This window comes from Chelonoidis abingdonii, chromosome 1 (assembly GCF_003597395.2).
Source record: "Chelonoidis abingdonii isolate Lonesome George chromosome 1, CheloAbing_2.0, whole genome shotgun sequence".
Classification (NCBI taxonomy): domain Eukaryota; kingdom Metazoa; phylum Chordata; order Testudines; family Testudinidae; genus Chelonoidis; species Chelonoidis abingdonii.
Genome location: NC_133769.1, coordinates 320134238 through 320147008, shown reverse-complemented (window position 1 = coordinate 320147008; position 12771 = coordinate 320134238). Strand labels below are relative to the sequence as shown.

General features: G+C 37.3%; 1 protein-coding gene across 3 annotated transcripts in view; it reads right to left on the bottom strand.

The window, feature by feature from the left end:
- Positions 1-1040: 1040 nt before the first annotated feature.
- POSTN (periostin) overlaps positions 1041-12771 on the bottom strand; it is a 48606-nt gene continuing 36875 nt past the window's right edge. Inside the window, exons 18-21 of one of the 3 annotated variants that reach the window (XM_075061619.1) lie at positions 9955-10042; positions 8998-9080; positions 3274-3315; positions 1041-2310 (exon numbers count right to left, since the gene is read on the bottom strand). In XM_075061619.1, coding sequence (XP_074917720.1) covers positions 2273-2310; positions 3274-3315; positions 8998-9080; positions 9955-10042 — 251 coding nt within the window. In that variant the 3' untranslated portion in view covers positions 1041-2272. Of the gene's footprint in view, positions 2311-3273; positions 3316-5453; positions 6067-8290; positions 8372-8997; positions 9081-9954; positions 10043-12771 lie in introns of those variants that run through there. The other 2 variants (XM_075061618.1, XM_032778545.2) reach the window with 2 other exon arrangements.

Genomic DNA, 12771 nt, shown 5'->3' with positions numbered 1-12771 from the left:
AATGTTGATTAATGAGTCCCCCTTAATATAATTCATACCATCATATGTTGATGTATTACCTAAAATAGAATTAAATAAAACTATATACTTTAGTGAATAGTGAAGGTATTTGCTTGAAGGCATCAAAAGAAATTGTGAGACACAAAGAAATACAAAAAATAAGCACATCTCCAAAGTAAGACTAATTGTTACCATTTTAAGAATTAGGTAAATTGGGGTGTGAGTCGTCGAAGCAGAAAGCGGGGGGCAGCTGTGGTCTAGCTTTGCTTCTTCTCCCCCACCCCTCTTCATCAACTCCCCTATCTGGAATCTTCTCTAAGCTCCTGTCTAGATCCCCTCTTTCCCTCACAGATCTCTCTCGGCTTCTTGGAGGCAGACAGAAGAGCAGAGGTCTCAAAGTTGCAGGCCATGAGCTCCTATCTTGAAAAACACACAGGACTATGCAGGTCAGTGTGACAGGGAGGCTGAATCGGCTGTACTGTGGAACATACAGTTGAGAGCTTAGGGGAAATGTGCTGATTCTGACCATTTCTTGGGCAGTCTCCCACCAGTAGAGCTCATATACAGCCCTGGCTAGAGTTTAAAGCTGACCTCCTGCCAAGGCATAAAGTCAGTGGAGTATGCTGATTTACAGCCACTGAGGATCTGGTCCCCAGTTTTAAAGGGCACCCAGCCTATAAAGTCACCATATAAATTCCTAGATAAAGATACTATATTAGTCCAGTAAGACTAAGTGGTCTATCTGGTGCTGACAACATAACTACCCCTGTCACTTATTATTCAATTGACAAGGGACTGTTATGGAGTGTTTTAGGGCCTGATTCATAGCCCCTTGAATTCAGTGGGAGACTTCCTGTTGACTTCAAGGGGCTATGGATTAGGTACTTACAGAGTTGTGCTGCTAAAACCCTACACATTAAGTTTAGGATAAACTCCATATGCTCAGTGGGAAAAAGAAAAAATCTACCCGTTTCTATGAATGCATGTGTTTATTTAAAAGTTATCTTAGGGATTGTAAGAATATTTAGAATTGCCCTATCACAAAAGGGTTTACTTACAAAGAAAAAGAAGCATAATTCAGCCACTTTTTTTTAATGAGTATTTGTTTCAAAACAGAAGAATAATAGCACATCTAATGACTCCTCTTCAACCTTGGTTCTGCAGAATTAAGGCACCTTGAAGAAATATTTTTTCTTTCCTCTCAAATAGTTGCATTCCAACATTTGACATTAAAATATTGCAAAAGGCAAATGACTTAAACATTTTATGAGTAGAAAACTAGAGTTATAAAAATGACATAATTTACAAACAAATCCACATTAGTACCAGACATTAGCAAAGCATGTTTTGATATAAAAGCTTTCATATCAAGCCCCAATTATTGTTATCCTTGTTTTCATGCAGAGGTAACATTTTATTTATCTCTTATGATTTAACAATTCAAGGGCTCATTCTTATTTAAAATGTTTTCCGTTTAGTATCTTAAGTTTTGTGTTTTCTATAGGAGTCCTATAATAGGAATTATTTTTATTAATAGATGAAAATGTAGCCAGCACTATCGTACGCCAAATAAATTTTAGTAAACTCATTTGTGATATTTTTTTAGAACATCCTTTAGCCGTATTACCAGGAAATGTTTCAATATGTAATGCAGAACTAAATGATACATTTAATATATGGTATAATTGTTAATTTAAAAAAGGTAATGTTGTTATGTCATAATGACATTAAAAACATGACAAAAGTTGACATCAAAATGCATGATGTTACTGAACCAAAAGTGCTAGGTTTATGGAGCTCTCCCTAGATTACCCAACATCAAGTCACCTAAACTATATATTTCTAGAAATGATCTAATTTCATGTATATTTCTCATTTATAAGAAATAATAAAATTTACATTCTGAAATGTTCCCTGCTCAGTTTGAGCCCAATCCTGTAAACACTTATTACCAGGCATAGGGTGAAATCTTGGCTCCACTCAAGTCAGTGGGAGTTTTGCTATTGACTTCCGTGCAGCCAGCATTTCACTTAAATAATGCTTACTACCAAGAGAGGTCTCACTTACTTTAATAGACTACTCACGCTAGTGGGCACTAAGCCCAGTAGTGAATGTTTACACAATCAGACCCTTTGTGTGGGCTCATGGTTCAGTTTATACTCGACTAGCAAATGGCACATTCCTTTTGATTTTATTTTAAAACAACTTCTTTTCCTCTCAAAGATCAGTCTTTTCATTTTTAGTTCTATGAACTCTATCTCACTGGAAATCTCTAAGGATGAACTAGCCTTGTCCTTCTCCGTGGTGTTCCTAGTGGCAAAACATAAAAGAAGAGTTATTTGCAAATATAATGGATAGTCAATAGGTCAGTAAAGTATCCAAAAAAATTAATTTGTCCTAAATCCTTCCTTGCTCCTGCAAATAGCCCAATGGAAGTCAACAGATCTGGCTTTGAACTTCATGGATTACCACTCATTTGATAATAGGCCGCACTAAAACCCTAGATCCAAATACCCCCACACTTTGAGAATACTTGGAATCTAGACCCCTCTCAATCCCATATCTAGTCTTAATGGGACAAATCCTGAGGCCGTTACACAGTTATTATTTATTCCTTATACCAGCAAAATTCTTAATGACTTCACCGTATCAGTGCTGCAGGCCAAATGCAACCCAACTGTCTTCCAGTGATGCCCATCTGCAACTCCAGTGGAAGCTAATGAGGTTACACAAACCCAGCTGAGATCATCATTTAGAGACAATGGGCTTCCACTAGTGTAACCAAGGGTATTTCTGGTTTATCTTTGCTGCGGCTGCCAACTCATGAGAAACAAAGTATCTAGCTTGACTTTCAGATCTCACATTGAGTTGCAGGCCTGGCAGTTAGCAAAGTAAAAAGCATCATTTCCTTGACAAGCAACCAGGATTGATACCAAATTTGTGAACACAATAGAGATGGAACCCCACAGTGCCATTTTTATAAAGCCTGTATTCAGAGTGGAAGTACTGCTTAATACCTTTTCAATATTCAGCTTTTGTTTCAATAAATGAAATGTGCAACCCAATTTATATAGAGCATATAGTCCCCATGAGTAGTTTTCAGGCATATTAGTGTTGTAAAAAAACATTAACATTACCAACTCTTGTAAAAGAACACAGTGAAAAATGACTACTGTTCTTTTTAGTGGAATGTATTTTAGTCTCAGGAAAGGATTATTGTCTTAAAAATATCTTTAGAAAAAGTATAATATGAAAATGCTTGCTTTCTTGTACCTTGTGCCTTTTTGGGTGGTTTTGGTCTCCTCACTGCTGTATCTACAAAATAGAAATATTGCAGTCAGGAGTAATTTACGAACAAGTATTTGAATTAGAGTTCATTCAACAGCTGATTTGAAACTCATAACTTAAAAAATGAAGTCAATACTGTTGTAAGTATTTAATAAGCTTGGGATTATTAATAACCTGCAACACAAAGGCTTGTACTAAGAAAAAATAATAAAACATTTTCATTTTGTTCATTCTACAAATCATAACAAAAATCATCCTTTAAAAATACAGAATTATCCTTAATGTTAGGATGGATTGTGCTTCTGACAAGCTATTTTTTCCTGGAAATGTTAGCAAATTTATAACTTACTGATCTCAGAAGATAAACATAAGACTTGTACTGTTTTTTATAGTTCTTGAAGGTGAACCAACTCTGAGATGCTAGTTGGAAATTCCAAATAACCATGTACAGTACAGTCAGTATTGTGATGTCGCAGCACCATTCTATATACAATTCAGATTCCCAGAATTCCCTTCTTTTGAGCTGAGAGGCTAACAGGAATGATGCAAGTAATATGTTGGAGAGGCACCCTTGATTAATAGACATGTAGGTTTTTTCCAAAATATCCATCTGATCTGTGACTCTACAGGTATTTGCTAAATGTTGTGACCCACATCTGTACATTAGTGCAAGAAAACATAAATATGAGAAAAATTCCAGAGGAAGAAAAACAGATCTTCTCTGACATCCTCACAGCAGATTTTGCCACTGATATTACATGCTTGGAATGCCTGTTAATGTCAACAGAGTTCTGAACATGTAAGGGAGACCAAAATAATAGAGTCAAAATCAATTGATTTGAGTGGAGAATTTTCCCCTTAGAATCCATAAGACAACTAAGGTGGTATTTACTAACACCTTGCACTTTACTTTGTTTACATCAACACTTTGATTTTGCAAGTCCTTTCACAATCAGGTTCCTCCCAGCTGAGATTGCTCAAAGTTACATCAGCTATTAGGCTCATAGCTACTGGGCATCTCTCTCACTCATGGAAGATCAGACTTCTCTGCCTTCCCTGTCGTGCTTATCACTGAAGTTATACACACAATGCTCCACATCTTCTTTTTTGTGTGTGATCAAATCCAGAGTTTATCGCACACCATTATGCAGTATATGTCCTGTAAGTATCTATACCAGAGGTGGCCAGACTTACTGACCCACCGAGCTGCATATGACAATCTTCAGATGGTCAAGAGCTGGGACATGCCTGCCGGGGCTCCAGGTGCGGTCAGGGCTGAGGGAAGGGAGGTCTTGGGACTCCAGCCCCACGGGAGGCACCTGCCGGGGCTTGGGGCTCCCGGCTGTGGTTTGGGGCTTCAACCCTGCTTCTGATGAAGCCCTAAGCCCCTTCTCCCTGCTGGGCAGAAGCTTTGAGCTCCTCCAGCCCCAAGTTTGGTAGGCAGAGAATGGGGGGACGAGTATGGGGAGCTTTGTGAGCCGCTCTTTAACTGTAAAAACATGCAACTTGCAAGCCATGGTTTAGCCACCCCTTATCTATACAGTTGTATCATGAGTCCTGTAAACACAAATACTGGGGCGCTTCATTTTGAACAATTACAATGTGACTATTTATGTAAATTTCTTTCACATTTGTAAAATTCATTAAGTTAACATAAGTTGAAAATACACTTGAAACAAATTAATTTCTTGGTACTTCAGATAACATGAGAAACTGCATTCACCAGAAGCTCTATTTGTTTCTATGTATCCTATATCTGGAATGTGAACAGTTAAGAAATAGATAAACTTTAGTGACCGATTTTGAATGATTAGAAATGCTATTTCAAAACGAACACACACAAATACCACAAGAAATCACTGCTTTATTTTAACTCACAGTGGGTCCTGTTAGATAAGCAACTTGCAAGTAACTGCAAGTTAAACTAGAACATCTAAATTCAGCCCAGGCATAAGCCAGGAATTAATTTGTCCCTAAGAATTTCATTGCATAGTCCAGTGATTCTCAATCTTTTTAATACTGGGATCCCACTGGATCTCAGATCCCACTGTAACCACAAGTGCTGGAACTAGGAGTGCTGCTGCATCACCTAGGTTGCAGTGGCTTCCCTCATATCCAGGGTTTACAGTTTAGTTCAACGGCTCTCAGCACCCCAACTATATACATTGTTCCAGAATCCCCAGCTGGAACCTCCTTCCCATTTAACAATATGAGAAGGGAAGAATGGTCACAACCCCCCGACACCTGTTTATGTTTCCCCCCGCCCCCTCAGGGACTGTGACCCCGCAGTCAAGAACCCCTAGCATAATGGATGAACATTGAAACAGGGAACAAACTAAAGTTACTGAGAACTTACATACTCTTCCTGTAGTGCTGCTCACAGAAAAGGCAGTAAGTTTATTGTGCTCATTTTTCAATATTCTTGCCTAGATTTTGCAGTAGACATTTTTTGCCTGCTACACATGACAATTAATTTATTTAGGATGAGCCTCAAAACAAACTTTGAAATGATTCTCTGCAATGTCAGCATACGATCAAGTTCTTTAAAAAAAAATTGACAAAACTCTGCCAGCTAAAACTGTAGTTTCAGAGCTAAACAACATATGTGCACAGACACTATAAAACCCCACCTGGGATGATCACTGCAGAGGAAGATGGTCTCAGTGCTATTGCATTATTAGACAAACTAACCTTCCAGATGGACTTCCTTGATTTCTCTCTCGATAATCTGTGGCTCTCCCTCAATTACTTTAGTAACCTTGGTGTACTCAGTTCCAGCTATGATAAGCATTAAAAACAAATGAGTTAAATCTGGGATAGCATTTTTCAATATGAAGGGTGCCTGGGCTGGACACATTTCATTCTGGGGGCATACTGGTGAGCAGGATGCCATGTTATAAGCATTGTACAATCCTGCCAATTTTCTCAGCCCTGATACTGGGGAGTCTCCTTCTTTAGGGCTGAACTGGGGCTTTGTTTCAGCAAAGACTGCCAAGTGCAGCAAGTTCTGCTGGATTATATATAATGTTATAACAGCCCATTGGAGAGTGTGCTGCTTTGCACAAAGGCAAGACATACATTTGTAACTGGACTCAGGTTTGTTCCAGTGCTTGGGGAATGCTCTGTTGTAAAACAGAAATGCTCTGATGCAGTTGGAAGAAGCAGGGAGCCATCACCACCATTATTACAGCAGCCACAATGCAGCATGTGTAGTTGCTCTTCTTGGCTAAAAGTACTGTACTGTGGTGTAAAAGACTGGATTAAAACAAGGAAAAGTGTAGAGAAGACTGAAGAAAAACAGATAATCTGCTCATCTGATCCGTTACATAAAGCAAGAGGCTTTTGTTAACCACCTTATGATAGCAAGGAGAAGGAAAGAATTCAAGAGACGATGTTGTGTTACCCAATTTATTACTAATACTCAATGTATCACCATTATATAAATCTCTAGAGTCATATATCTTTGTAGATTAATTGTATTTAATTGCAGATCTTGATAATTTAGGGCAATAGCTGGATACTGAAGAGATCCAAAGTGCCATGACAGTCTAATTCACAACTGTAGAGCTTTGCAGATTCTGCATTTTTGACTTCTGTGCCCCCACTGTAGATAATGGAATTTAGTCCAGTGCTTCAAATTTGTCTGCTATATCTTTTGTAATTTTTCAACTTCATTTTAAAATAGCTCTAACTAAATTTAGTGTAGATAAAAGGTACAAGATGGGTAGCCCTGGAAACTTTACTGCTAGTATGTGTACATTATATTCAGCAGTAATGTAAGCTTTCCCACACTGGACTAATCCCAGTGCCTTAAATCCTGATCTAGAGAAGTTTATGAGTAAAGATAATGCAGCAGTTCAGTCTCCATGACCAGTCCTTTGCTTGTCTGCTGAGACTACCAGTTAAGTTAAGGTGGACCAATGAGTGTTAACTGTGATGATTTTGCTTTGTAAAAGAGTTAAGGGCTATATCCTGCAACCTTTACTAAATCCTTCCTTACGCAAATCTCTAAGGCCCAGACTTCAAAGGTATTTAGGTGCCTAATTCCAATGGGAAGTTAGGTAACTAAATGCCTTTGAGAATCTGAGCCTAGTTGAATTTGTCTGCAGGATTAGGTCCAGGGTTGTTTGTGACCTACTTCACTGACTTCCAAACTTGTCTTTAATGAAAAGATGACAAGAAGAAATGGTTTCAATTCAGCTAAATCAGAGGTTTTACTATATGACTCAAGAAACAGACAAATAGCCTTTCATGTTTATTAGTCAGGTCAATACTAAATTTCCCCAGAATACTTGAATTCTTTTTCACAGTCACCTTTGCTATTACAGGTAGTCGTTCTAATCTATGCAATAAGCAGAAGACATTCCATATTTATAGATAAAGAATTAATTTCATATGCACAAATTTTTCTACTTTTTTTCTACATCCACTGGTTATTTATTGCTAAAACTGTTAGAACAGAGAGAGAGAGAGGGAGAGAGAAAGAATCATTACCAGGAATGGTGTACTTGAAGAGAAATAAGTTAATATTTTGACCCACATTACCTGTCAGTATTTAAAGAGAGATGCTAAACATGCCTTTGATTGTTAACTTGAGGGCAATGAATATTCATTTCTGGATAACAGAAAAGCATAATGGATTTGTCTTCTTGTAGCACTTTCCATTTCATTAGTGTTTCTCAGAGTTAACGATTTCCTGGAAAAAAGTTTGCAACTAATAGAATAAATCTTCATTGCTCCCCTAGGTTTGAATTAGGTAACATTTTAAAGACTAAAAAACAAACAAGCTTCTATTTGTTCATGATCAATGAGAATATGAAAATTGGCTGTTCAAAGTTTGCCATTTTATAGTTCAAGAGGCTTTTTTTTTTTTTTGGTAGATTTATATTTAAACTAGATCAGCTAGGTCAATCTTTAAAATGTTAAGAGATCAAATTGTCTTAGAGAGGTTTCAATTGCCAGAACCTGTTATGTAAAGGTTAGTTGTCATACACTCACTAACCTCCCTGCAGGAGTCTTTTGATTTCTTCATCTTCAAGTAAATGACCATCCCCTTCAATGAATTTGGTCACCTTGGTAACCTCTGAGAGGATACATGTTTATGGTATAAAGTTGATTTACATAAGACATTCAGAATTCTAAATTACATTATATTACATTAACGAACAAGCTGAGTAACTACAAAATCCATTTATTATAATAAGTTCCGTGCCAAACATCTGGTTATCATCATGACAGGAAAGCAATCATTTTGCTCAGTTCTCAGAATACAGTATACATGAGCAGTTTCACTTAAAATGAATTGCTAATGAAGTACATATTGAGACAGATACCAATGATGGGTCATTTGTAGTATGCCTTTCACACCTCCTTCTGGGACTTCTTTTCTTGTCTTGATGTGGAACTGGACGTTGAAAAATAAAGCTCTCTACTGCATTTCAAGCACATGTTTATATAGATCCAAACAAGCCTCCACTATGAGGTTCAGATTTCAAGGAACCGTACATCTCTATAATAAATCAAGTCAAATCCTCAGATCTGAGCACTCCTAAACTTTGCAGTGTTTAATTTCTAGCTCTGAACTTGTGGCTTAGGCCCACCTTATATATGTATATTTATTAAAATTATAAGGTGCATAATTTTCAGTAATTAAATACCTGGGCAGGTCTCATGGCACCTACATTTTTCTTTGAGAAGAAAAATACTAACCTTCTTCAAGCAATTTCTTCAAATTTTCCTCTGTATCTCCTCTACCACCTGCAGTAATTTGGGTATATTGAATTTCAGGACCTGAAACAAAGTTTAAAAGGGGCAGCATTGAAACACAGACCACACTATTGCATTTTATTGTATTTTCTCCTATGAAACATATAGTATGTTTCTGTCTTCAACAGAATCATCACGTTCAAAATTATAATTAAAGATGACCCCAGAATGCTATATAGATCTCTCCCCCAGCCCCTCACAAGGTACTTACTTAGATTCCTAAGAATCTAAGTACCATTTTCAAAATGGGAATTAGAATCCTAATTCACATAAGTGCTTTTGAAAATTTTACCCACCATGCCTATAATTTTTTTATTAATTAATGATTTATTATGTATTGATTTATTTTAAATGTTAGTAATGCATTAATTGTTAGTACTAAAATTTTAAATTTAATCTTGGAGATGTTGCCACCTTCCCAAATTTTTCTTTATTTGAAATACTGATAAAATTGTCCTTTCCATAGCAGCAATGTGAATTTTTTTTATCCGTTTTCCTCAGAAATCTTCTAATCTTGAAAATGGGCCTATTTTTTTAAAACTAAAAATTATACTAATACTACTAATGATTAATCATAAAAACCCACCATGGCATACATTCGTGAAATGTTTGCAGAAGGGACTTCTTTCTGAGATATAGAAACATGCTGACTTTTGATAGTTCTACTTTGTGTTTAAAATATTTCAGACACGTCTGTGCACATCTATGTATGACCCACAGCCAGGAACTGGCCTTCCCTGGGAGCAGTGAGAAAGGCTTAAGAATTTTGGATGGCATTCACCTTTCTGCAGAGTGCACTACAAGAGCCAGAGCAGGACTTCAGAAATGCACAGATTAGCTTGGTGCAGAAAGGTAAATTTCAGCCAATGGGAATAGAAAGGTGCTTCACATAGTTTATCTTGAATAATTCTCTCTTCTGTCACTTTTTTTTCAGTCACCTCGACAGGATGGCCATCTATTATTTTGGTGTATGTTTCAATAATAGGCTCTATAATGATATTTTTAAAATTAAAGATCTTAATAAAGTGGTCAGAAATATACTGGATATGTCGTTTTGATGATCCTGCTTTCACACTGGAAAGTAAATAAACTGGTAGATAGGGCACCAGACTGGGACTCAAGAGCTTTGACAATGACCCACTTTTTTATCTACAGCAAGTCACATTACCTCTCTGTGCCTATATTTCCTCTCTTCTACCCTTTATTTGTCTTTTCTATTTAGATAATAAACTCTTCAGGCAGAAACTGTTTCTCACTATGTGTTTGTACAGCATCTAGCACCATGGGATCATGATCTTGATTGGGACCCCTCAGTAAGAAGAATGGCTATATGGAGCTGGCCTCAGTGCTTGGATCTGGATCAGGACCTAAGCTTCCCTCAAGTCCAGGGATGGTCCTATCCAAAGTTTTGGTTGAGGATCATATTTGTTAAAAACACTTCAAGGACCTGAGGAAGTGGGAGGAAATGCCAGTGTCCACGTGGAAAGTGGAAGTGGATGAAAGTGATCTTGAAATGATAGAATTCATGATTCTAAAGAACGTTAGGAGGTAAAACAGCAGCATGAAGATAATGGATTTCAAGAAAACAGACTTTAGCAAAATGAAAGAGATGGTAGATAAGCTCCCATGGGAAGCCAGTGTAAGGAGAAAAACAGTTTGAGAGAGTTGGCTGTTTTTCAAAGAGACATTAGTAAGAACACAAGAGCAAACTATCTCACAGCACAGGAACGATAGGAAATATGGCAAGAGATGACCCTGGCTTAACCAGGAGATTTTCAATTACCTTAATTTTAAAAAAAGTCCTACAAAAAGTGGAAATTAGGTCTAATTACGAAGGATGACTATAAACAAACAACACAAACGTGTAAGGACAAAATTAGAAAGGTCAAGGCACAAAATGAGATTAAACTAGCTAGAGACATAAAGGGTAACAAGAAAACATTCTATAAACACATTAGAAGCAAGAGGAAGACCAAGGACAGGATAGGCCCATTACTCAATGATGGGAGTGCGAAACAATAACAGAAATGTGGAAATGGAAGAAGTGCTAAATGACTTTTTTTGTTTCAGTTTTCACCAAAAAGATTAGTGGCAATCAGATATCGAACACAGTGAAAATGAGGTAGGATCTGAGGGTAAAATAGGGAAAGAACAAGTTAAAAATTACTTAGACAAGCTAGATATCTTCAAGTCGGCATGGACTGATGAAATACACCCTACAGTATTCAAGGAACTGACTGAGGAGATATCTGAGCCATTAGCGATTAACTTCAAAAAATTATGGAAGACGGAGAGATTCCGGAGGACTGAAAGAGGGCGAATATAGTGCCAATCTATAAAAAAGGGGAATAAAGACAACTCAGGGAATTATAGACCAGTCAGCTTAACTTTAGTACCTGGAAAGATAATGGAGCAAATAATTAAGCAATCAATTTGAAAACATCTCTAGAAGATAATAAGGTGACAAGTACATGGATATGTCAAGAACAAGTTGTGTCAAACCAACCTAATAGCTTTCTTTGACAGAGTAATAAGCCTTGTGGATAGGGAAGATGTGGTATATCTTAACTTTAGTAAGGCTTTTGATACTGTCTCACATGACCTTCCCAAAAAAGAACTAGGGAAATACAGCCAAGATGGAGCTACTGTAAGGTGGGTGCATAACTGGTTGGAAAACCATTCCCAGAGAGTATTTATCAGTGGTTCATAGTCTCGATGGAAGGGCATATAGAGAGGGGTCCCGCAGGGATCAGTCCTGGTTCTGGTTATGTTAAATATCTTCATAAGTTATTAAGATAATTGCTTAGAGAGTATACTTATAAAGTTTGCAGATGATACCAAGCTGGGAGGGGTTGCAAGTGCTTTGGAGGATAAGATTAAAAAATCTGGGCGAACTGGAGAAATGGTCTGAAGTAAATAGGATGAAATTCAATAAAGACAAATGCACAGTACTCCACTTAGGAACGAATACATACAAAATGGGAAATGACTGCTTAGAAAAGAGTACTGCGGAAAGGGATTTCAGAATTGTGGTGGACTTCAGGATAAATATGAGTCAACAGTGTAATGCTGTTGCAAAAAAAACGAACATCATTCTGGGATGTATTAGCAAGAATGTTGTAAGAAAGACATGAGAAGTAATTCTTCTACTCTATTCCATGCTGATAAGACCTCAGCTAGAGTATGTAAAGAGTTTTGTGCACTATCGGGAAAGATGTGGACAAATTGGAGTAAGTCCAGAGAAGAGCAACAAAAATGATTAAAGGTCTAGAAAACATGACCTATGAGGAAAGATTAAAAAAATGGAGTTTGTTTGGCTGGAGAACAGATGAATGAGGGGTACATGATAACAGTTTTCAAGTACATAAAAGTTTGTTACAAGGAGGAGGGTGAAAAATTGTTCTTCTTAGCTTCTGACAATAGGAGAAGAAGCAATGGGCTTTAATTGCAGCAAGGGCAGTCAGGTTGAACATTAGGAAAAACTTCCTAACTGTCTGGGTAATTAAGCACTGGAAGAAATTGCTTAGGGAGATTGGGGAATCACCATCATTTGGAGGTTTTTAAGAACAAGTTAGATGAATAGCCATCAGGAACAGTCTAGTTATTACTTCTGCTTTGAGTACAGGGGACTGGACTAGGTGACCAATTGAGGTCCTTTCCAGTCCTATGCTTCTAAGATTCACGTCTATGTCAATACATGTTCACTTTCTATCACAT